We start from the raw sequence: 23,583 nt of genomic DNA on the forward strand, positions 1-23,583 counted from the left end.
TGAGTGTTTACTTACTGTGCATGGTAAATTTGATTTTGCTCATTTTGTTTCCATTTGTCCTGTTTGAGACAGGGTCTTATTATAGAGAAGGGGAAGAGAGAGGGAGGGGGAATGGAAAATGTTTTTAACTACAAGGCTTATCTAGCACCTCTGAAATTGGGTCCATTGATGGAAAGTTTGTTAACACCCAAATACACTCTGGAGAGGTAAGGAACGGGAAATTAAGAAACCACCAGAAGCCTGGAATGGGGAAGACTAAGTCTTAACCCTCATTCTTCTCTTGAGACCCTCTTATCTAAATAGTGAGGGTTGCTCCTAGACCACCTCTAAATGCTAGTGTGTAAGTCCTAGTCTATCTCTAGCCAGCCCCACAAACTGATGTGTGATGCTTCTAGGGTCAAATCCACCTTTACCTATTTAGTAAGACATGAAGTCTCACTATGCTCTCTGACTGAACTGGAACTCACTATACAGACCATGGTGGCCCCAAGCCCACAGAGATCCACCTGCCACTGCTTCTCAGTTGCTGGGGTTAAGCACATGCGCCGCCACACACAGACCCTTTTAATTTATACAAATTGTTATTTGGACTTACTTGACCTTCCTGTTCCACTAAACTCACATCTTCAACCATCTCCTGCCTTCCCTTTCATACTTCCTTCCCCGTCTCCACGCTTTTGCCCAGAAAGTCTCATGATCTTGTTCAAGGAAGCCTTCCCAGATTGGCTGACCCCATAGCTGGCAACAAAGGCCACAGCTGGGTGAGCGAGAGCGGAAGGCTGCATTGCGTTCATCTTGTACCCAAACTCAGAGCTGTCGGGGAAAGGAAGGGAATGTCTCTACCCTCACCTCAAAACAGCAGCAATGAAACTCAAACCCTACCTCTTCTTTAGGCTCTCCACAAGAACTGAGATATTTGGAGAGAGCTGATTTTCTATTTCACATTTTGAAAAAGTGTGTGTGTGTGTGTGTGTGTGTGTGTGTGTGTGTGTGTGTGTGTTAGCCCTCACCGTACAGGCATATGGAGAGGTCAGAGGCTGATGCTGGGGTTATAGATATATACTGTCATTTCAGCTTCTAAGCAGGTGATGTGAATCCAAACCCAGGTCCTCAACTTGCTCCGCAAATACCTTGCCCAGTAACATCTCCCCAGCTCTGCACCAAGGTTCTTTATAGGCCGGCGGTGTGGCTGCAGAAGTGGCCTTCCTGTCCCCAGTGTCCTTGATTTTCAATTTTCATTTATCACAACTCCGCTGACATAACAGGTTTGATTCCTTGCAGAACTGCTTTCTTTCTCTTGGTCCATAAAGTCTAGGACCTTCCTTTTTTTTTTTGTATGCTAGTGACTTGTGAGATTTTCTTTTCTCCTGCCTTGGTTCAAGCTAGATAAACAAGGAATTGAGGTTAGAGTTAACAAGTTAAGTCCAGGACCTGGAGGATCTTGAAAGAGGTGAAAGAGTATTGTCGTCTGTCAGCACAGCAAGGACAGAGTCAGCAGGCTGGCTGACAACACCTGGAAAGGCACTATCAGCTCTGTGACTGTCCCTCCAGAAAAAGGGGCCAGCTCTATGCAAACACGTTCTTGCCCAGGAGTTTGGTTTCTTCTCTCTGAGTGCCTGGCACAGTGGAACCAATGTGAGCAGCCTCTTGGCAGGGCAGAGAAAAGCAAGCTAGCAGTCCCCAGGCTCAGGTGACAGGGCCAGACTCAGGAGACAGGGATGTTGACTGTGGCTTTAACAGCGCTGTTGATGCCAATCTCGGGCAAAAACCTGATATTTCCACTTGGAACAACAAGAAACAACCAACAGGATTGGAGAGGGGTCAGTGAACAAGGAGAGCCCCCTGCAGGTCTCACTGGGTGATGCCAGGACCGAGGAGGACAGCCCCTGCTGGACAGGGATCTCAGGAGTCCCCTGAGATGGTGAGGACTAGGACGAAGATGATGATGATGATGATGATGATGATGATGATGATGATGATGACAGCAGCAGTGGCAAGGAGAAGAAAGAGGGAAAAAGGAAAACACAATACCTCAGGCTTTATGTAAACAATCCTCAGGAAATGGGTACTACTTATTGTGGTTTCCGTATGAAATACCCTCCCCAAAGCCCCGGGTATTGGTGATCATGAGAAAGGAGCTCTCTTTGTTGATGGTTTACTCCATTGACTGGCTAACCCTGAATGGACTATAAGGAAATGAAGGCTGCCTGGAGGAAATAGGCCACCAGTGGACTGCTCTTGAACAGGGGTTCTCAACCCTTCTAATCCTCAACCCTTTAATACAGTTCCTTGTGTTGTGGTGACCCCCAGCCAGAACATTATTTTATTTATACTTCATAGCTGCAATTTTCTACTGTTGCAAATTGTAATATAAACATACGATATGCAGAATTTATAATATGTGACCCCAAGGAGTCACGACCCACAGGTTGAGAACCTCGGCTCTAGAAGAACAGTTTCCCCTCCCTCTTCTTGGCTCTCTTCCTTTTTCTTTTGCTCCCCCCTTCTTCTCTCCTCTCTCCCCACCGCCCACCTCTCCAGTCTCCATGAGGTCTGTTTTTCATGCTACCCACTACAATGCTCTGTCTCATATGGCCCAAGAAAAATGGAGCAAAACAACCCTGCATTGAAACTTCTGAAACTGGAAGCCAAAATTAACTGTTCGTCTTTTAAGTTGGCTTAGTTATTCTGTCATAGCAATGAAAAGTGACTGATACATGGCTATTCCCATCTCTTAGATTTACAGAAAACTACCATTTTTTAAGCATGGTGACTCATGTGTATAATCCCAGAACTAGAGAGGCAGAAGCAGGAGGAACTACCAGTTCAAGGCTGGCCTTGACTAGATAGTGAGTTCCAGGCCAGTCAGGAATTTATAATAAGACTTTGTCAAAAGAAAGAAGGAAAAGGGGGAAAGGAAGAAAGAAGAGGAGAAGAAAGAGGAAGAGGAAGGAGAAGGAGGAGGAGGAGAAGAAGAAGAAAGAGAAAACAAAAAAGAAAGAGAAAAAAAGAATAAAAAATTCAGTCTTACATCTACTATCAGATGGAGTAGGATTTGAACTTACATCATTGCCTCTGAAATTTATATTGCTCCATATACCAGTCATATTTTTTCAGTGCATTCCAGAAGCTTCTAGCCTTTTAACGTGCAGTCTTATTCCTGCTCTTCTAGTGATGTGTCCCTGCAATGTTAAGGTTCAGGAGAATGCATAGAAAACACCTTGCACATAACGATACTGGTGATAGCAATAATACCAACTTGAATTTATATACCATTCTTTGCTTTTAATTATTTCCCTGGGGCTGGTGACTGAAGGAAGGGAATGTATTTCTGTGGCACAAGCCTTACCTAACATGCACAAGGCCCTGGGTTTCATCTACAGCAGTGCAAATAAATAAGCAGATGAATAAATAAATTCTTAGGGGAAATTAACATTGAAATATTTTTGTTTCTCCAAAACGTTTCCTTTTTTTATTCCAAGACAGGGTTTCTCTGTGTAGTCCAGGCTGTCCTGGAACTCGATTTATAGACCAGGCTAACCTCAAACTTACAGAGCTCCTCCTGCCTCTGCCTCCTGAGAGTTGGGATTAAAGGAATTGTGCCACCACTGCCTAGCACATTTCCTAATTTTTAATCAGTCATTTTGTAGTTATTATCATACAATCATAATCAGCTTGTATGGATATTTTATGTTTTTATTTCCTTTTCTTCCTTCCTTCCTTTTTTCTTTCCTCCTTTCTTTCTTTCTCTCTCCCTTTCTTTATTCCTTTCTTCCTCTTTTTTCTTTCTCCCCTTTCTTTCTTTAACGTAAGCTTTCGTGTAACTGAGTCTGGCTTTGAACATGATGGTTGATCTTGAACTTCAGCTTCTCTTCTACTTTTTATGTAGCACCGCTCTCTACATGAACATTCGCGTATATAAACATCAACTGCTGCGGTAAACTATTACACTTACTGAATGCTACAGTTATCACATTTCCGTGGTGATGTAAAGCTCATGGTGCTGATGGCACCCAACGCTGGCAAGGTTGTAGAGCAACAGGAAAAGGAATGTGTTGCTAGTGAGACTGCGAAATGGTACAGTCACTTTGGAAGTCGGTTTGGCAGTCACCTGCAAAACTAAACATATTCTTCCCATATGATAGTGCAACATACTCCTTGGTATTTACCCTCCCCAAAGCTGAAAACTTTTCCAAGTAAAAATCCTGCACACAGATGTTTATAGCAACTTTATTTGTGATTGACAAAAACCGGAGGCAAAATGTCTTTCGGGGTGAATGAACAAATGAACTGTGGTACATCCTAGCAGTACACCATTACTCAGTATTAAAATGAAATGAGTTATGGATCTATAAAAAGACATGGAACAACCTTAAATATACAAATGAAAGAAGCCAGTTTGAGAAGCTACATATTGTATGATTCCAACTCCATGATATTCTAGAAAAGGCAGAACTATGGAAACGGTTAAAAAAAATCAGAGATTGCCAAAGGCTAATGGGAGAATGAGATGACTAAGCAGAACGCAGGGGAAAGCACCCACTGTAATGGTAGATACATGCCGTTATACACGGCTCCAGACTTAGAGCAAGAGGAATTACACCACAAGAAAGTTCTCGTGGGAACTAGAGACTGGCGATCATGCTGTGCCGATTAAGGTTTCTCAATTGTAACCAAGCTACTATTTCATTGGGGATGTTGACAGTGGGAGAGGCTGTGTATATGCCAGGCAGAAGACATAGGGACCTCTTTGTGCCTTTCTCTCAATTTATGGGTATGTGTATACATCTTTGTGTGTGTGCGTGCATACACATGTGTACACACAGAGGCCAGAATTCGATATCTTCCTTTATCACTCCATCTTATTTTTTGAGACAGAATATCTCATTAAACATGGAATTCACCAGTTGACTGGCCAGTGAGCTCCAAGCATCCTCCTGTCTCTATCTTTGTGCTGCTAGGATTACAGGTGCTTGCCATCAGGTCCTGCTTCTTACATAGGGGCTGAGGACCCAGACTCGGGTCCTTAGGGCATGCACTTTGCTGACTGAGCCATCTCCCCAGGCTCCTCTCTTAACTTTTATATTGCTGTAAGATTAAAACTACCCTTCCAAAAAAAGTCTTTTGTATGCATGCCTACAATCCCAACACTGCGGAAGTTGAAGCCAACCTGGGCTAGAGAATAAATCTGAGGGGAGGGGAGCACCTAACAAAAATATCACAAGTCCTTTAGATGAAAAGCTTGAGGGCAGTGACATGATGTGGGGCTCTTATCTCTGTCCAACTCTGGAATTTAATAAGCTATTTTCCATTTTCTTCATCCATAAATAGAAGAAAATAGCTATCTCATGGACATCAAATGTGCTGATGCTCGGTGGATCAACCGTAGCATGCAGTAGTAATTCTGTGTAATGTAATTCTGTGTCTTTCCTTCCCGCGGCATCACAAACTGCTTCTGGGCAGAGACCTCTTCATTTCATAATCACCTCTACCTAGCACAGTGTGTGGCATTTGGGGCCCAGAAATCTGTTGATAATGAGCGCAAGCCTAAACTTTTCCCTCCTTTGGACGTTTGGGGGTTTTCTCAACTTTTTGCTATTAGCAAAATTCATCTCCAAACCCTTCTGTTTTACATTGCCTAATTTGGTCTGTATCCTATGTGAAGTAGGCAGAAGAGGGCTGTGTGCCCATACCCACACTCCGAGATAGGAAGAACAACTATGGCTTAGCGACGTGAAGGGACTTCTGTCACGTGTTGCATGGGTGACAACGACAGAACCTCTGGCCCCGCCTCTAGCCCCTACCTCCACAGACCTCTTTTCCTTCTAACCGCTGCTTTCTGCAGCAGAAGTCTCTTCAAAAATGGAGCCTGTAGTGGTGAGCCTGGTCTAAGAGCAGCACCTTTACCTGTGGTCCCTCTGGGGGAGCATGAGCTGTGAGCTCTCAGATGACCCCCTGAAATCAAACGTTTTATTCCCAACACCTCCAGGCTTCTATTTTCCCAGAATGAGGAGCTTCTTAGAAAAGGGCGAACAGCCAGGTTCTCCCCCACCCCCACCCCCACCCCCACCCCCACCGACTTTTCTCCCTATAAAGGGGTGAGGAGACGATTCTCAGTGTCCAAGAGGAGGGACTTTAGCTAAAAATAGCAATGGCGTGTGGATCAGCCAGAGTGGTACCCAGGACTGGGAAAGGGAGGGGGACGCTGTGGAGCTGTAGCCAGACTGGTTGCCATGGAAACGGGAGAGGAGCAGGGGAACCTGGGAAGTGGGGATGACACAGATACCAAGTCCTAGTCTGAGCTGCCGCTACATTTAGGAGTCTGCGGTTCCCACTCTCAGAGGGGACCTATGGTGGGGGGGACATGGTGTCAGGGACATGGGCACCAACCCCCAAGGGTCTCTGCTGCCGGCTTCTCTCCTCTCCAGGCTCTGTGAGTTGAGCTGTGGGACTTGGGGTTCGGGCCCCGATTTCTAAGGCAAGTGGGGCTTGGGTGGAGCTGGTTCCTGAGGGAGTTTTCACCAGACAGACCTCCTTCCAAAAGATAAGGGCCCCCCGTACTGGCCAGCACTCTCTAGGGGGAGGAAAAGAGCATGAAGCAGCATGTGGTCCTGGGATCTTACTGAAAGGGGTCACAGCATGCTTAAGAACTGTGGTTGGAAGAACTGTAGTTATTTGGAGGGAAGAGGCAGAAATGAAGCCCTTGCTCATTAGGTAGTGGACAGTGCACACCTTTCCTGTCCCGTGAAAAAGAGACCCTTCCTCGAGATAGCAAGAGCTAGAACATGCTCAGAAGGTTCCCTGGGCAATCAGCGTTTTGGGGATGATCGGACACCAGGAGCCCTTCTCCATTCCTGGACATAAATGGAGGTCAGATTACCTAAGACCCTAAGAAGAATGCCTAGAAGCCCACCTAAAACTAATGCCAGGATGAAAGAGACCCAGGGTCCTGAGGCACTGAGTACTTACAGATCACTTCCAGAGGACACCCTGCAGAGAGGGGGGGGAGGGGAAGATCTAATCTGCCATTGCCAAGGTGTTCCTGGGCTATGTCTCCTGACTCCCATGGAAAATAAGTGTGGAGGCCCTGAGGCCTCTTTGTGGTTTCTTCTTCTGTCTTTTCTTTAACATCCTCCAAAGGTCTGGCTGCAGGACGCTTGGCTCCAAAATTTAAAAATTGGGATGTAGGGCTTGTAGTTACATATCCATGCAGTTTCTCCCTAGGACCTGGTCATCTAAGCCATCTGTGAACCTTATGTCACATTCCTGCACTCCCTTGCCCTCCCAGCCCTCCTGCCTCTCCCCCCCCCCGCCCCAGGTTCCCTTGGAATGGGAGGAGATAACCAATCTCAGAAAAGAGAAAGGAAGGTTGATGACTCCTAAATCCTTACTCTACAGACTTTGGTTCATATGGTCCATATCTCTTAGGGGACCCTAAGAAACTAGGGAAGGACTCTGGGCATCCGTCTCTCAGGGAAGAAGGCATCTCAGAGTGCATCTCAGGGGGAAGAATTTGAAACAAAATCAGGTGGGTTTTGCTGGGAATCTGGGTTTTGCTTGGAATGTGGGTTTGGGGACATATGGCTGGTGTGGGTGGGCTTGGTGTTAGGGTAGTAAATGCAAGACAGGAAGCTGGGAGGGGTTGATGTGGGCGCTTGGTGTTTCTCTTGGTGCTTTTCTTACTTCTAAGGAAGTATAGAAGTTGAAAGATACTAGACGAGCGTAACCCTGGTACGTCCTTTATCCTTGCTGTGGGCAGTTGATCTCACATGGCCTCCAGCCTCCTATTGCCAACCCTTTTCTGCATGTCTCCTTTGGGAAAGAGCCCAGGAGAAAGGGGGCGATATCGGAGCATCAGTGACCACGGTTAAGCAGTCAGAATTGCCAATGGGAATTTCCTAATGTTGGGAACATTCAACCTTTGCACACTGGAGACTTTTTGTGCACAGCTGGCATTTCTTTCTCTTTGGTAAGTCTGGAGTAGAGAAAAGACGGAGGAGGAGGTAGAAAGAGTGAGATTCAGAAAGAGAAGAGAGGGGATAGTCTTTCTGTGACCTTTGGGCAGGATGATGAAGAAGAGTCCGGGAGGGAGGAAGGAATAACGGTCAGGGAAAGACTGGTATAAGTCCTCATGGCAGGGAGGGCTCTGCATAGAGAAGGAACTGCCAAGGAACCCACTTCTTACGTTTTAGAATCCCAGGAGTCTGTTCCAGGCTTGTCTGTGAGGTGCTACACACTTCGGCTTGAGGTGGTGGCATCGAGATTGGTGGCACCGACATCTCTAACACTTCCTACCCATTGAACTTGGCACTGCGCTGCCCAGTTCGTGATCATTACCCTGTGTGATCCGTACAATTTTTTCTTAACCTTTACTTTTATTTTTCTTTTATGTGTATGGGTCTTTTGCCTTCATGTATATCTATGCGACACCCTCAGAGGCCAGAAGAGGGAGAGAGATTGGAACTACAACCGATTGTAAACCCACATGTGGGTGCTGGGAATCAAAGCCAGATCCTCTGGAACAGCAGCCAGTGAGCCATTTGAGCTATCTCTCCAGCCCTCCCGGCCCCCAGCTTTCCGAGCTTGTGGGCTTCTGGATTGTTCCCATGCCACCAAGTAGGGGGAATTGAGGCTAAGAGAGCGGAATGGGGTGATTCGTTCAGGGGCTACTCGCCATTGCGGACCTATCAACTCGGCAAACCTTTATTAAGTCCCCTCAGGATTCCAGTTGCAGCGCCATGGCGCAGGAGAATGCCGCCTTTTCCCCAGTGTCGGAGGAGCCACCCAGGCGCCGTGGCCGCCAGCGCTACGTGGAGAAGGACGGGCGCTGCAACGTGCAGCAGGGCAATGTGCGGGAGACCTACCGCTACCTGACCGACCTGTTCACCACGCTGGTGGACCTGCAGTGGCGCCTCAGCCTGCTCTTCTTCGTGCTCGCCTACGCGCTCACTTGGCTCTTCTTCGGCGCCATCTGGTGGCTCATCGCCTACGGCCGCGGCGACCTGGAGCACCTGGAGGACACCGCGTGGACCCCGTGCGTCAATAACCTCAACGGCTTCGTGGCTGCCTTCCTCTTCTCCATCGAGACCGAGACCACCATCGGCTACGGGCACCGCGTCATTACTGACCAGTGCCCCGAGGGCATCGTGCTGCTGCTGCTGCAGGCTATCCTGGGCTCTATGGTGAACGCCTTCATGGTGGGATGCATGTTCGTTAAGATATCGCAGCCCAACAAGCGGGCCGCCACGCTGGTCTTCTCCTCTCACGCTGTGGTGTCGCTGCGCGACGGGCGCCTCTGCCTCATGTTCCGCGTGGGCGACCTGCGATCCTCGCACATCGTGGAGGCCTCCATCCGCGCCAAGCTCATCCGCTCGCGCCAGACGCTCGAGGGCGAGTTCATCCCTCTGCACCAGACCGACCTCAGCGTGGGCTTCGACACCGGGGACGACCGCCTCTTCCTCGTCTCACCTCTTGTCATCAGCCACGAGATCGATGCCGCCAGCCCCTTCTGGGAGGCGTCACGCCGCGCCCTCGAGAGGGACGACTTCGAGATCGTGGTCATTCTCGAGGGCATGGTGGAGGCCACGGGTGCGGGCAGGCTGGAGGATGGGATCGGTGATGCAGGGCTCGAGCAAGAAAAGCACGGGGGTGCGGTGTGGGAGGAGGAGCATGCAGAAAGATGGACAGAGAGTGGAGTATAGGGTGACAGGTGGAGGAGGGGGGTGTGCTGGGGCATGGATGGAAATGAAAGGGATGGACAGGGTGACTTTGCAGAGTCAAGAAAAAGCTTGGAAGAGTTCTATGAAATGATGCTAGCTTGAGGCCCTGGCCTTACAGGTATGTCACTTTGAATAGCACTTTACATCTCTGAATTCATTTAATCCTAGCAAGGTTCCCCTGGAGGTTACTTTTTTACTGTGCTCACTTTTCAGAGGATGAGTAGCCCCAAAGAAAGATCCCATAAATAGCCCACTGTCACAAGCCAATAAATAGTGTAGCCTAGATAGAACACAGGAAGTCTGTCTTCAGTGTTTCCTAGTACGATGTTGGCATGAAGGTTACCGTGCAAGGTTCTGGATGTGCAGAGATCCAGAGCCCTGGAATTTGATTGACCCGAGTTATTCTCCAAACTGAGATGTGGAGAGGTGAGAACTGGTCCGTCTCACTTCGGCCTCAGTTACCCCATCTGCCACTCTTAACTTCCCCTGATGTTGCCACTTCTAGTTCCTTTCCAGAAGGAACTGTGACGTCAGGGCCTTCACTCAGCCCTACACTGTCAGGAGCTTGCTTGGGACCAGTATCGGAGCAAAAACAGGTCCTTTAAGAGGTCCTAGCCGCAGAAGATAAAGAAAATATAAGTGAAGAACCAAAGTGCCACTAGGGGGAGCTACAGCGCTGCTACTGACAGACTTGCTCCCTGCTGCCGGCCTTGAGACCCGTTCCTGATCCTAGGCGGAAAGCCTCTGTTTCATCACCAACTCAGTTCTATCCACTCCCCACTCCTCCTTTACTCCGACTAGGCTGGTCCTAGCTCTTCCCCTTCCCTTGCTACTCCCTCCGTCTCTCCAGCTGTCCCTCCTTTTTGACACTATCTTGGGCAGTTCTCTTACAAGGACTTTTCCCTTTTGCCGCCACCTCCCACCCATCCCTACTCCCCCCAGCCCTAGCCCCAGCCCCAGCCCCATCTCTGCTTCTGGGGCCTTCTCTCTGCAGAGGCCCTGCGGAGGCGGGCTCTCCTTCCCCCACCTTGACAGATTCCTCTTATTCCTGCTTTGCCATAGAATGTCAGTGTCCCCGGGATATCACAGAACCAGATTAGCCATTCTCGGGTTGGTGATGTTTACATCTCTGTTTCTGAGATGGTATTCGTTTGGGGTGATTCTGAGGTAGGAACAAAATGATCTGCCCTGAGGGAAGGGTGCAAAATCCCAGCAGAGAAGGCAGGACAGACACAGGGCAAGGACTGAGAAGGGCAATGTAAAGGACATGGGGGTGGGAGCATGTTCGATTTTTCTAGAGATAAAACAGGGAAGGATGGTAGTATTTTGGGATTCAAACTGCTTTTGAAAAGCAAGAATAATGAGCCAAAAAACCCAACACGATGACATTTAAAGGGAGTAAATATAAAATTCTACATTTAGGCTTTTAAAAAAAAATCACTTATGTAAGCCCAGCATGGAAAGGCTCTGGTGGAGAAAGAACTGGGGGTTTTCGTTGGCCACAGGCTCCCAGGCTTGCTGTAGCAATGTGATGCAGCTTCCAAAGGCATTTATGTAATAGAATCATGGGCCACTTTGCTAGGGCCTCCTGGCCAGAAGCAAGAGGCAGCAAGCTTTCTTTTATGCATCGAGGAGGCCACAATTGGAAAAGTCGTCACACTTCAGATGGCCCCTTACCTGGTCCTCCGTGACCATTCTGACTTGCAACGAAGACAGTAAACTTCTTGAAAGCCAGATCAAGTGGGAAATGGTCATGAGTGTTCAATCTGAGGAAGAGGTCTAAGGGAACCTGGGTCTATATTTACAGACGCTAAGGGAGTGTCAGGTGGGAAGGGAGTGAAATGCAAGGGGTAGAGATCCTGGGGACAGATTTTAGCTTGTATAAAAGACAGCCCAGAGCCAGTGAGATGGCCCTGCAAGCTAAGGTCAAAGGCCCGAGGACCTGAGTTAGATCCCCGGGTCTCAGATTGTGGAGTGAACCAACTCCCACAAGTTGCCCTCTGACCTCCACATACATCCTGTGGTGCATATGCATGCACACCCATGCATATAAACACAAATCAATGCAAACCACAAAGAACTGAACTTCTCATGAGGTGGTGAACTTTTCATCCTGGTAGGTAATCAATTCAGCTAGCTGCCCAAGGCTTGGGAATGCTCAGCAGTGGCGGGGCGGGCGAGGAGGCTCTGTGGGAAGTGGGAAGCTGGACCAGATGATTCCTGAAGTTAGTTTTAAGGTTGAGCTTCTCAAAGGGGAAATATAGGCTGGCAGATGAAGAAGTGAGCTGACCAAAGACTCTTAGGGAAAGAGGGCTGTGGAGTGAGAGGCAGGAGAGGGAGGCTCAGGCTGGGATCCCTTTGATTAATGTCTCTTCCTCCTCCCCACAGGAATGACATGCCAAGCTCGAAGCTCCTACCTAGTAGATGAAGTTCTGTGGGGCCACCGGTTCACATCTGTGCTCACCCTGGAGGACGGCTTCTATGAGGTGGACTATGCCAGCTTCCATGAGACCTTTGAGGTGCCCACACCCTCGTGTAGTGCCCGGGAGTTGGCAGAAGCTGCAGCCCGCCTCGATGCCCATCTCTATTGGTCCATCCCCAGCAGGCTGGATGAGAAGGTGGAGGAAGAGGGGGCTGGGGAAGGGGCAGGTGGGGGAGATGGAGCTGACAAGGAGCAGAATGGCTGCCTACCACCCCCGGAGAGTGAGTCCAAGGTGTGAATGGTTTTCTCCAAACCCCTGTGGCAGACCAGGGGGCTAGACACAGGTACATGGAAGCTGCGGAGTGGAGAGGGAAGAAGAAGAGGCAGGCAATGTCCCAAGGAATGGCTAACGTTGGGAGAGGCCCACTGAGTCCAGGATCCAGTGGGGAAGGAAGAAGTCCTGGTTTGAAGAGAGGAGAGGGTGGGGATGAAAGAACCTATCGGTCTGTCTGTCTGATCTTCACATCTATTCGTGGGTGGATGGATGGATGGATGGACAGAAGGATGGGCTTATGGGGCTGAATGGGAAGGTCAGGCAGACAGAGGCAGCCAGTGGATAGCATGGGTGTCCTATGGATCTACAGTTGGTGAACCCAGGGCTGCCTTAATCTGCAGCACACCTTTGTGCAAAACCTACCAGTACCCTATTCTTCCAGACAGAGGCAACCTCAAATCAGGGGACATGGTTAAACCATGGGACATGGTTTAGGGAGTAGAGTGTCAGACCAATTGCTGCCCCCACTCACCTCCTCAGCTGGCTTCCTTGTGTGTGACACACCTGTCTAGACAAAGTGGCCACCATTGAGACAGAGGAAAGCGTGTGGAGCAGGGTATAGATGTGACCCTATCCAGATTCACTATCCCGCTGTGATAGGCTCAGAAAGGTGTCCACAGCCTTAACCCTCATGGGGTAGATGCTGAGCAGCGGCCCTGGAGCAGGACCAGGAGAGACTGAGGACAGCAGTGGTTTTTTGAGGCAGCGGAGTGAAACCTTGCAGGTAGGTACTGCTATAGAAACAAGAAAGCAGAGAGACTCTGAGGGGGAAGAAAGACCAAGGGAGACTTAATAAGCGGTTTTATGAGGGAAGCCTGAGCCCTGGAGAAAGTAGTTTATCCTTGAGGCACAGAGACAGGGGATCATTTGAAATAGTGATTAGGTATCAGGTGTGACATTCAAAGACCTGGTCCTAACACGGGAACACAGTACAAGTGGAGGTCAGAAATACCCCCACAGCAACTGAAGGACGTGTGGCTCACTCTAGGAGCCCACACAAGCTCTTCAGAGTCAGAAGTGAGAGGGCATTAGCAACCCAGAAGCTAAGGATTGAGCAAGGTGCGGGGGGGGGGGGAGGGGGGGGAGCCCAGCAGTTATGGAGCTTTGCATCACTCGCCTGGAGGGCTTGTTAAAACAGATTGCTGGGTCCCACTCCCAACATTCTGACTCTGTAGGTCCGGGATGGAAACCAGAAAATCTGCACATCTAACTAGTTCCCAGATCTAACAGGTTTCCCAGATCGTGCTGGCACTATACTTGGATGAGGAAACCAAGCAGAGGAGAAGCTGCAGGAGCTGAGAAGTCGAGGACCCTTAAGAACAGTAGAAAGGAGAAAGGAAATGTCAGGGAGAGGGACCCAGGTCCAGGCTGAAGAGCTTAACTTTGAGTCCAAGAACTGAAGCGTCAGTGGTAACTTGCCAGTGATACCGAGGTGGCATCTGGAAAGAGGAGAGGGCCACAGAGACGGGTGGGAACAGAAAGAAGGCCTTTTCGGGGACTCCTGGGGAGGCAGTGGGGAGCCAAAGCTGAATGGGCTTCACCACAAACGGCCGACTGACTCTCTAACAGGACAAGGCAAGATGGACTAGGGTAGAAGACCGAGCTTATACTTGTGGGTATCTGCTGCCTGCCATCTGTCCTGCCAGGGCAGGGAACCCTGGAGAGACATACTCCCATCCCACCTCCACTGCATCCTGCCCTTGTCCCCAGTCATCTTGGGCTGGTCAGGGGAGAACAATGGCAAGTTGAGGAGCAGAAGATCCTCAAGGGACTGGAGGCTCGCCCCCGGAGCTCAGTGTAGCCCAGGTGGACATGGCCTCTGATGGGGCCGGTTCAAACCTTGGCCCTGGCTGCACCCACTCCTGCCCTTGAATAAAGGTCTGCTGTTCTGTGCCAGGCTAAGAGATCAACATCTAATGGGGCACTGTGCCTCCCTCCCAGTGCCCGTCTGAGCCCTGGTCCACTCAGAGGACGCAAGCTCTTGCCTCTCCCCTTCAGTCGAACACTGGACCCGGGTTTCAGGACCACCTGGGTCACTCTAAAAAATGAGGTCCGTGAGCATGGGCCTGCTGGAGCCCCATGCACATACTGAACTAGAGCACAGGGAGGGGCCGGGGTTTGGATTCAGGGGGAAAGGGGGAGTCTGCGAAAGAGGGGTGGGGTGCTTGGCACCCTCATACAAAGCACTGGAATGGGGACATCGAAGCTGCTCCTGGAAGTCACTGAGATGCAACCACTCAGGGCACCACTGTCCAGGGCAGTCAGGAGACCTGTGTTCTGGTGCCAATGCTAATTGTTACTAGTTACCTCCATGAGGACTCTCAGCAAGGTACATTATTTCTCTGGGCCTTAGTTTCCTTATGTGTAAAAAAAAAAAAAATGATACCTGGCAAACTCATAATGCTCAATAAATGTTAAATTGCTAAGTGGAAAAGGTAGACTGGATGCCACTTGAAGTGCAGAACAGCCGAGACTCTCTGGACCAGAGAGAGGTGCAGCTCGTGTAAGCAGATGCAATAACTCTGTGTACAGAGGACACAGCCCCCCCCCCGCCCAACTGCTGTGGTCCCTAAGTAGGCAGCTGCATTCTGGGGCTCCTATTCTGCTGCAGTCAGAGAATAATTAAGGTCAGGATGAAAAAGACTGAGGCCCCAGGGCCCGATGGGAGGAGCCTGCTCCCAGACTAGTTTAACCAGGAGAATGAGACGGAGGAGGGCGTGTCCCAGTCTGGGGAGCTCAGAAAGACTTGTACCTGGAAGCTGTGAGAGGGGCCAAGCTCAGCTGGAACCCACCCCTCACTTCCTATGTTCCCCTTCCCAAACAGAAGCCCCATTAGGAGTTGGCTCAACACTGACATTTTAGGTGACAGATGGGACCCAGGCATCCCTTCTTGCAGTGGGGTGGGTAGAAAGGTCCTCGAAGGACAGATGGTGTTTACGTTGGGGAGAGGGCCTGGGTCATCCAGAACAGGCTGACAACCCCAGCAACCTCCCTACTACCACCCCCACCCAACCCCACCCCGCCCCTGCCTTTTATAGCTTCATGGCAAGGGAAGACACAACCAAGCCTAGATTTTATAAAACCAGTTTATTCACATTAAAAAAAAAAAACCCAACTAGTTTGAGGACAGGAACTGGCCTTCCTTCCTACAGCATGAGTGTGAGACCAAGAACAGAGAACCAGAAGGAAGACCTTGAGGAAAGCTGTGGGCAATGGGGGAGCCAAGTCTCCCGCTCTAGGCAGGGACAGGTCAAATAAATTAAAGGAAGTTCTGGACGGAGGAGGGAGAGGGTATCCAGGCAACCGGAGGAGGGGCGGGGCGGTGCTGGCTGGAAGACACCTGTGGGAACTGGAGAGAGCAGTGGAGTAGACTGAGGATATGGATCCCTTCAGCCCTCACCCTGCTCCACGGTCCTGCAGGTCTGAGCCAGCCGCGGCTTGTCCAGATGGAGAACACAGGAAGCCCGAGGAAGACGGGGCTTGGGGGTCCCTTTCCCTCACCTGGGATGCTACAGATCACCGCTTTCGCAGCTTCTTCATAAAGCAGCAAGTGATAGTAGCAAGGACGCTGGCGCCAGTGACTAGGGCGACTCCCATACCCACCAATAGGGGCACGAACAGGGTATCCAGAGCTGGAGGAGAGAGGATGGCCCGCTCAGAGAGGATCTGTCATACAGGTCGCTGACACTCTCCCCAGCAGGGTTTCTAGACTCAGTCCCTAGTCACAGAGTACCATCCATGCCTGCATACATCCACCCCAATCAACACCGAGATCAGCTTGGGGATTTTCATGCAAAGGGATGCAGGGATGTGGGGAGGTTGGGAGAGGCGGAGATAGCAGGGAAGACAGGAAAACAGAAGAGGGCAAACACAACTGGTGCAGGGGAGGGAAGGGGAGGGCGGTTATCACTCACCATGCGTGTAGGGGTAGACTGTGACAGGCCCGGAGCGTGCACTGCCCGCCTGGTACCAGCTGTAGTCCGCATGCTGCACCCAGGCGCTTGGGGCGCAGTGGTATACGCCTTCATCCTCGGGCCCCAGACTGTGCAGTCTTAGTCGATGACTTCTGGGTCCCACTAGCTCCACACTGACAGGACGCCCTCCAGGCCGAACTCCCAGCTCTGCCACGCCGTCCTGACCCACTCCACCCACAAGCTGAGCAGGGCCGGTGCTTAACTCGCCCTCCTCTGGCCTTTCCACCCACCAGCTGGCTGCTAGTCGCAGCCCCGGAGGACCACCCCGCACAGAGATGTTGCACAGCAAGGAGGCAGTCTCTCCCCGGTACACAGTACCCCCTGAGAGCCATGCCACGGCCTCCAGCACCACGCCTGCAGAGTGAAGGACATACGGGTTACAGAGGGAAGGCTCTGGAAATAAGTTCGACAAGCTCTGAACCCTGCCAAGGGCTCAACCTCTCACCTTCTTCCCTCACGTGCACAGGGAGGGGCCGGGAACGAGCACTGGCTGCTTCACGAAGTCGGGTCCCAGACCCTCGAACGTAGGCTTTGGCGAGGCAGCGGTAGGTGCCTGCATCACCAGGCCTGGCAGCCTCCAGTCGTAGCCGGTAGGTCCTGGATGCCACTTTCTCCATGGCAATGTGCCGGCCCTCATAGCCAGGGCCCAGGCTGCCGACACCTTCTGTGTCCAGCTGGGCCACCAGGCGGCCAGGCCCAGGAGCCCCTGCAGGAGCCATCTCCCAGCCCACTGAGTATGCAGCATGCCGGCCTGGTGGGGGCAGTGCCCCTGACACATTGCATAGCAGTTCCAAGGGTTCCCCTGGGCCAATCCGATGTTCGCCAGGTCCCACCGTCACTGCCAGCTGGCTGGCTGAAATACAGCAGGGGAAGGGAGGGGTGATGGGGATGCCTGGGTTCCTATCTATAACACCTCTTTGCAAAAATTTAGAGGCCCTTTATCTGTCTCTTTCCCCAGGACCTGAATTTCACCCTTCCACCATAGCTCTTGTATCTCCACATCCAATTTCTGAGCAGAGAAAGCATGGATAGAGAGTGAATAAGGTCTAGAAGGCTGCTCACTCCATGGAAGAAGAATTCTGTAGTCAGAGGACGGTCATGTAGCACTACCCCCGATGCCCACTGAGATGCCCCCTCAGAGGGACATGGCACTCACACAGTGTCTGCACATCCACATGGGCCAGGACTGCCCTCTTCTCTGCGATCTGGACCCAGGAGCCATCAGGATCCTGAATCCATTCAGCGGCCGTACAGTGGTAGGTGCCCGAGTCTGCAGCCTGGGCACCCCCGACCACCATGCGGTATCGATCAGTCCCTTCCTTGCTCAGCCGCAGCTCCCCGGCTGCCAGCCTCTCGGCATAGGGAGCTCCAGCCTCCACAGCCATGTCAGAGCGCAGCCCCACGACTTCCTGGAGAGTGGCTCGCCCCACTGGCGCCTCAGGCTCGGCTCTCCCAAAGGACACCGACAGGTGTGTGTGTTTCTTCGTTTTAGTCTGAGCCAGGCAGCCCAGCGCCAGCTCCTGCCCCTCATGCACTGTCAAGCGGGAGGGGGAGGCTGCAGCCTGGCGTCCTCGGGGCCCCGGAGGGGCAGCAGATACCTGCAGCTCATCTGGAAGAACTGGAGAGAGAGGCTTTGGTGAGAGAGGGCTGGGAGCTGGCAGCCCTCCTGTCTCCTGTGTGTCTCCTACTTCACTACCTACTCTGTGGGCTCCTGGAGGACAAGGACTTCTATAACTCAGTGGTCCCTAGCCCAGTCTGAGCATACTAAGATGAATTTTACAGAATAAGCCTACTGACACCCACTCGAATGTCTGGGATTAACGCATTTTAAATACTCAAGAAAGTAACTGTAAAGATAAAGAGGCTGGTGCGGGCCTATCATCCCAGCTCCCTAGGAAGCTAAGATAGAAGGAGCAAGTTCAAGGCCCATTGGGGCTATAGAACAAGCTCAATGCCAGTCTGAGTAACTTGAAACAACTCTGCATCTGGTCCCAGTAAAAGAAAAGAAAGTGCCGGAAAGGCAGGCTGACTGGCACAGGAGCCCGATGCAGGAAGACCGCTGGGAGTTTTAAAGTAACCTGGGCTACATAGTGAACTGTGGGAGAACTGCTAGGAATTACAGGCCAACCTAGGCTAGTAGGTTGTAGGCCAGCCCGGGCTACAGGGTGAGACCCAATCTCAAAAACTAACACAGGAGATACAGCTTGGTAGAGTACTTCCCTGGTATGCTCAACAGTGTAGGTTCAATCTGGGGTGGGGGGAGACGGAAAGAGGAAGAGGAGGAGAAGGAAGAGGAAGCAAGAGGAGGAAGAAGATGAAACCCAAATCTGGGAGGCGCTCTCACCACCCAGCTGAGAGCCCAGTACCTCTCAGCTCCACTTTGGCACTGTAGTTGCCCAGGTACTGAGTGTCCGTCGAGGGGGTGTAGCATTCATAAAAGCCAGAGTCCTGGGCCTGCAGGCGACCAATCTTGAACACCACAGAATCTCCCTTCAGGCGCTGCACCTGCAGGTCCCCAGAAGCCACGCGAGGGCCAAACACGGCGTAGGAGAACTGGCTATCCTTGGTGCTGATGATGCCCAGGGAAGTGGTTGGGGCCTCAGGTCTGTACATGAACCATTCAAAGTCCTGCTGGGATGGGCCTTCATAGGCACTCACGTTGCAAGAGATAGAGACAGTGGTGCCAACCACACGGTAAAGAGGGCCCTTGGGAACATGCACCTGCCGGGCATAGCACCTGACTCCTGTGGGGAAAAGGCAGAAAGAATTGGAATTATTATTATTTTTTTTTGGAAAGACTGGGTCCCCATTCGATGCCCAGGCACATCAGCACCATTCTTGATGGCTACCTGTGAAGCAATCTAAGAAAGGTTAGAACATAGCCAGGCATAAGACACAGATGAGGACAGGGAAGAGATGCTGGGATGGAAGACATCAGCGTCTCAGCATCTGAACAGAAGCCCAGATCCACCCCAGAACGGAGGAATACTCCATCTCTAGCTAATGAGAGGTAGAGCAGCTGCCTGAACAAAAGAGCGCATCTGGAGGCCGGAGAGACAACCCAGTAAGGAAAAGCCTTTCTGAGTTCAAGTCCCTGCAACCACGTAAAAAGCTTGGCATGGTGGCTGGTGAGGTGGCTCAGAGGGCAAAAGCAGCTGCCACACAGACAAGACAACCTAAGTTCGATCCTCAGAAAAGACCACGGCAGGAAAGACCCAAGTCCTGAAAGCTGTCCTCTGACCTGCTCTCTCTATATATAATAATAATAATAATAATAATAACAACAACAACAACAACAGCCACTAGCTGGCTCCTGAGCAGTGGCACCTGAGGTTGATCTCTGGCCTTTACGTGAAGACTCATATGTGCACTTGTACCCATGCACACATGTGCACCTCATATACCACAAACACACACAATTTAAAATAAGAAATAAAAGAAGCATGTCTGACTCTTGACTCCCCAGTTCTTGGCTGGATCCTTCTCTCTCCGGCCCTGCCACTCATGTGTGGGGCGTTCTCAGGTGAAGCCTCTAGCTAAGGGATTCTGAGACCTTTGCTGGAGGGCACCTGGCACAAACTTACAGAAAAGCTGCTTGGCTTGGTTCTGTCACCTGGGCTAGACAATGGAGCCAGTGGCCCAGGCTGGACGGGGCATCATGCTGAACAGGGCACGGGCCTAGTCAGTTCTCACCACACAATACCCTCCCCACTACAGCTGTGCCATGAGCTCACTGCTTCTCCTAGCCCACAGGGCTACACAGACAGCTGTGGCTTCTGGGGAAAAACTCAGGCTCTGCCCTGGCTTGGGACAGAAGATCCCTTCCCCCCAGAGTCTGCCAACCTTCTGGATAGCCTAGATGGTGCACCATGCACCCCCTCCCAACAAACGCTTTCATTTACATATGATTTGCATGTGCTGTGCATCATTTATATTGGTCCCCTTTCTATAAGAAGACCCTAAGCTCCTTCTGACCCTTCTGTTTCTCTCTCTCTCTCTCTCTCTCTCTCTCCATCCCTCCCCATTTTATCCCCACTCCTGTTCCGACAGTCAGTCTCAGCTCCTTTTCTTTCCACCATTCCATAGCTACTTTTAGAAAAAAACCCTCCAAATCCCAGAATGCAAGGAGGACTAGCAATCATTTCACAGACGGGAAATGATGTAACTCCCCGCAGCAAGCACTTCTAGGGAATGCCGGAGCTAGGATCTGAACCCAGGTCTGAGTCTAAAGCTTTCTAACTGCTCTCCTAGTCAACAGAGAAGAGAGGAAAGGCCTGGCTGGGGAGAGAACCATCTCTTCTAGATGAGAAGTGTAAGAGAGTGGAATGTCCGGGTCAAGATCCTGCCATCTCTGGAGGGCCTCTACACACCCCTGAAGAGGGACAAAACCAAGAAGATGAGACACTTCCAAGGCGGGGCCTGGTTTGCCTAACTGTGTAATTTCCAGGATTCCCAGGGGAAGTCCACTGTCTTGCTACTGCCCAGGAGGAAAACACCCAGGAGCCTGAGAGCCTGCCCTCCCATTCTTACTCCTTTCTGCTTCAGGCTGCGGCTGCGTCATTCAGAGAACACATGACCATCACTTGAAGCCGAGGCTAGAGACAGGAAGCCAACATAAGACCAATTCTTCTCTCTCCTGGGTCTCCGTTTCTACCTTGGAGACTTAAGGGCTTCCAGTTCTGACTCTGAACCAGGGAAGTGTGTGACTCGCTCCAGGCACATTTCATAATCAGGATGACGCTAAAGACAGCCAAGCTGACACCTTCCCAGCTGCCCATGGGTAGATTGTGCTCAGAAGGCCCCCTCCCACCTCGCTGGCTCCACAAGTGCTGATGCCTGGAGATCCCCATGGGAAAGCTGTCCCCACGGCCTCAGGAAACAGGCTGCAACAAGGTTCCCTCTCACCAGGCCACCTCCCTCTAACAGCCACAGGCCTGATTTGGGAATCAGATCCAAGTTCAAATCCTAGCCTCAACCCTCCTTGGCTATGCTCTCCAGAACAAGATATTTCATTTTCCTCATCTGTGACTTGAAGGAGGTGGGCTTGGATGCCAGCAGGCTCTTCTGTGCTCTGCAACACTCACTGCTCCCGGCCTCCCCTGGGCTCATCCCTGACCCATAAAGCCCACTGGGGAAAAGAAACCATCACTAGGCAACCAAACCCCACAGCTCCTTCATTTCTCGCCATCACTCTGCCTCCTGCCTTGTTCCTCAAGGAGAGTTTTCATCCCCAGAGCCCAAGACTGTCACCATGTAGTTCTGGTCTGAGCCAGAGAAAGCAGATGGGGTGCCACAGGCTTCTGCCTTGACTACAGCACCCCAGAATCTTCCCCATAACTACACCTTCCCCATATGCCCACCACACACACATACACACCATCATAAACACCAACCAGGACAGACACTGGGTGTTTGGAGATCCCAGGTTCAGTTTCCATGGAGCCTGGTTTCACCTGGGACAAACATGTTGGTTTGACCAAAGTGTGACAACCAGCCAAATATCTGGGAGTGTGGAAGAAGGGCAAAGAGGAACTGGCCCAGGGTGGAGACAAAGGTGAGGGAGAGATGGTAAAATGTGTGTTGGGGTGGGGGTGGGGTTTGGGGAGACTTTCTTTAAAGACCGTGGGCAGAATCAGCCCCTGGGCCTCCAGCCAATTCTGGGGTAATTATGAAGACCGCCAGGCACTGCCCACGCAGAGCGGGCACCCGAGGCCAGGCCTGGAGCCTAGAGTGGGGCAGAAGATTGTCACAGTATTTGGGCGCAACGACCCCAGGGCCTGAGTGGAAAAGCTGAGAAGTGGCGCCTGCCTCGGGGGTTCAATGGTGTCTCAGGAGATATCTCAGTAGGTCGCCAATATGCCCCAACTCGGGGCCTAAAGCTAGGGCGCCACCACCCTCCCCATAACTGCCTAGGCAGGCGGCCGCAAAAGGAAGCGAGGCGCCGAGCCCAGAGCGACTGGAGACACGCCTGATGGAGAAGTAGGGATGCAACCAACTCGCAAATGCTAGGAAGGTGAGCTGACTGGATGCGCAATGTCAGCACCTACTCGGCCGGGACAGGGACGCGGCGACCACCAGGCTTACCAAGCATCAGCAGCAGCGGCAGCAGTGAACTCAGCGGCGTGAGGCTGGGGACGCCCATTCTGCGTAGGCGGCTCTGGGGAGGCTCCGGGGGTCGGCGTGGGCTCTGGGGGACCAGGGCCGCGGGGGGCACATGCCCGGGTGGGGGGCAGAAAGCGGAGCGGTGAAGCGTGGGTGCGCAGAGCCCAGATGAGCGGGAGCCGCCAACTCCCCGCCCTCCTCTCCTCTTCTCCTCCTCCCGGCGCTCTTCCCGCCCTCCGCAGCTCCAAGACCATTCCCGCCGCGCCCCGCCAACCGGCCACGCCCACACTCCAGCCCCGCCCCCGCCCCGCCCCTGGCCGCCGCAACGGCCAGACTTCGACCCTGATGGTGGCTCCGCCTCTGGCCGCAGGCTGGGCGAGCTGGCGGCACCTGGGTTCTTCTACCCCCACCCGCCCTCGCTCAGAGCGCACCCCGCCCTGCACCTGCCAGCCTTTCCGGGAGAATCGGTGCTTGCAAGGCCTCTGGGGATGATGGGGTGACTGTGGTTACGCACCCAGAATCCAGTTGGGTGATGTGGGCCGCTGAGTCTTGGCAGCAAACCCTGCTGACTGATGTGGACATGGAGGGACCCAGGACTTCCTGGACGTGAAGCGGTTGGGCTCAAGAGGCTTCAGAACCCTGGAAGATCCCTGAAATCTGGCCTAATACCCGGTCAGAAAGCAAAACGAAAGGAAAGAGGGTTAGCCGTCCAGACTTCCTAGCTGGGTGATCTCTTGACCGGCTCAATCCCTTTAACCTCAGTTTTCCCCTCCACACATACGGAACAGAGATTTGTAAACACTCAGAGTTACGGTGATAATTAACTGAGATCACACACTTAACGTTTCTTGCACAAGGTAACTAGGGGGGTGTTTTGTTTTTGTATTAAACTGCTTTCTACCAATTGGAGTCACCAATGAGAAGCTATGGACACACCTCTCGGCTGGGAAGGGTGGAGCTAGCCTGGAGGTAGGAGAAAGGAAAGAGTCTTTCCTAGTGCGTGTCTCCACTGTGAAAAAGGCGGAGAGTAAG

The 23,583-nt window shown here is 51.7% G+C and overlaps 2 protein-coding genes across 9 annotated transcripts; one reads left to right on the forward strand and one right to left on the reverse strand.

Annotated features, from left to right (window-relative positions):
* The first annotated feature begins 6,276 nt into the window (after positions 1 to 6,276).
* Positions 6,277 to 13,538, forward strand: Kcnj9 (potassium inwardly rectifying channel subfamily J member 9). 7 transcript variants are annotated; one of them, XM_057770750.1, is made up of 5 exons: positions 6,277 to 6,433; positions 6,715 to 6,870; positions 7,429 to 7,528; positions 8,712 to 9,588; positions 12,108 to 13,538. In XM_057770750.1, the coding sequence occupies exons 4-5, from the start codon at positions 8,739 to 8,741 to the stop codon at positions 12,437 to 12,439; spliced, it is 1,182 nt and encodes a 393-aa protein (XP_057626733.1). In that variant the 5' UTR covers positions 6,277 to 6,433; positions 6,715 to 6,870; positions 7,429 to 7,528; positions 8,712 to 8,738; the 3' UTR covers positions 12,440 to 13,538. The 7 variants fall into 7 exon arrangements, with proteins under 7 accessions (XP_057626733.1, XP_057626738.1, XP_057626734.1 ...); XM_057770755.1 differs by having other exon boundaries at positions 8,721 to 9,588; XM_057770751.1 differs by lacking the exon at positions 6,715 to 6,870 and having other exon boundaries at positions 7,399 to 7,528.
* Positions 13,539 to 15,543: 2,005 nt separating this feature from the next.
* Positions 15,544 to 22,788, reverse strand: Igsf8 (immunoglobulin superfamily member 8). Of its 2 annotated transcripts, XM_057770994.1 has the most exons (7): positions 22,534 to 22,788; positions 18,816 to 19,193; positions 17,606 to 18,067; positions 16,895 to 17,302; positions 16,390 to 16,803; positions 15,977 to 16,107; positions 15,544 to 15,824 (listed from the first exon to the last, which is right to left on the reverse strand). In XM_057770994.1, the coding sequence occupies exons 1-6, from the start codon at positions 22,589 to 22,591 to the stop codon at positions 15,992 to 15,994; spliced, it is 1,836 nt and encodes a 611-aa protein (XP_057626977.1). In that variant the 5' UTR covers positions 22,592 to 22,788; the 3' UTR covers positions 15,544 to 15,824; positions 15,977 to 15,991. The 2 variants fall into 2 exon arrangements, with proteins under 2 accessions (XP_057626977.1, XP_057626976.1); XM_057770993.1 differs by having other exon boundaries at positions 15,544 to 16,107.
* Between the last annotated feature and the right edge of the window lie 795 nt (positions 22,789 to 23,583).

Source organism: Chionomys nivalis, chromosome 5 (assembly GCF_950005125.1).
Source record: "Chionomys nivalis chromosome 5, mChiNiv1.1, whole genome shotgun sequence".
Classification (NCBI taxonomy): domain Eukaryota; kingdom Metazoa; phylum Chordata; class Mammalia; order Rodentia; family Cricetidae; genus Chionomys; species Chionomys nivalis.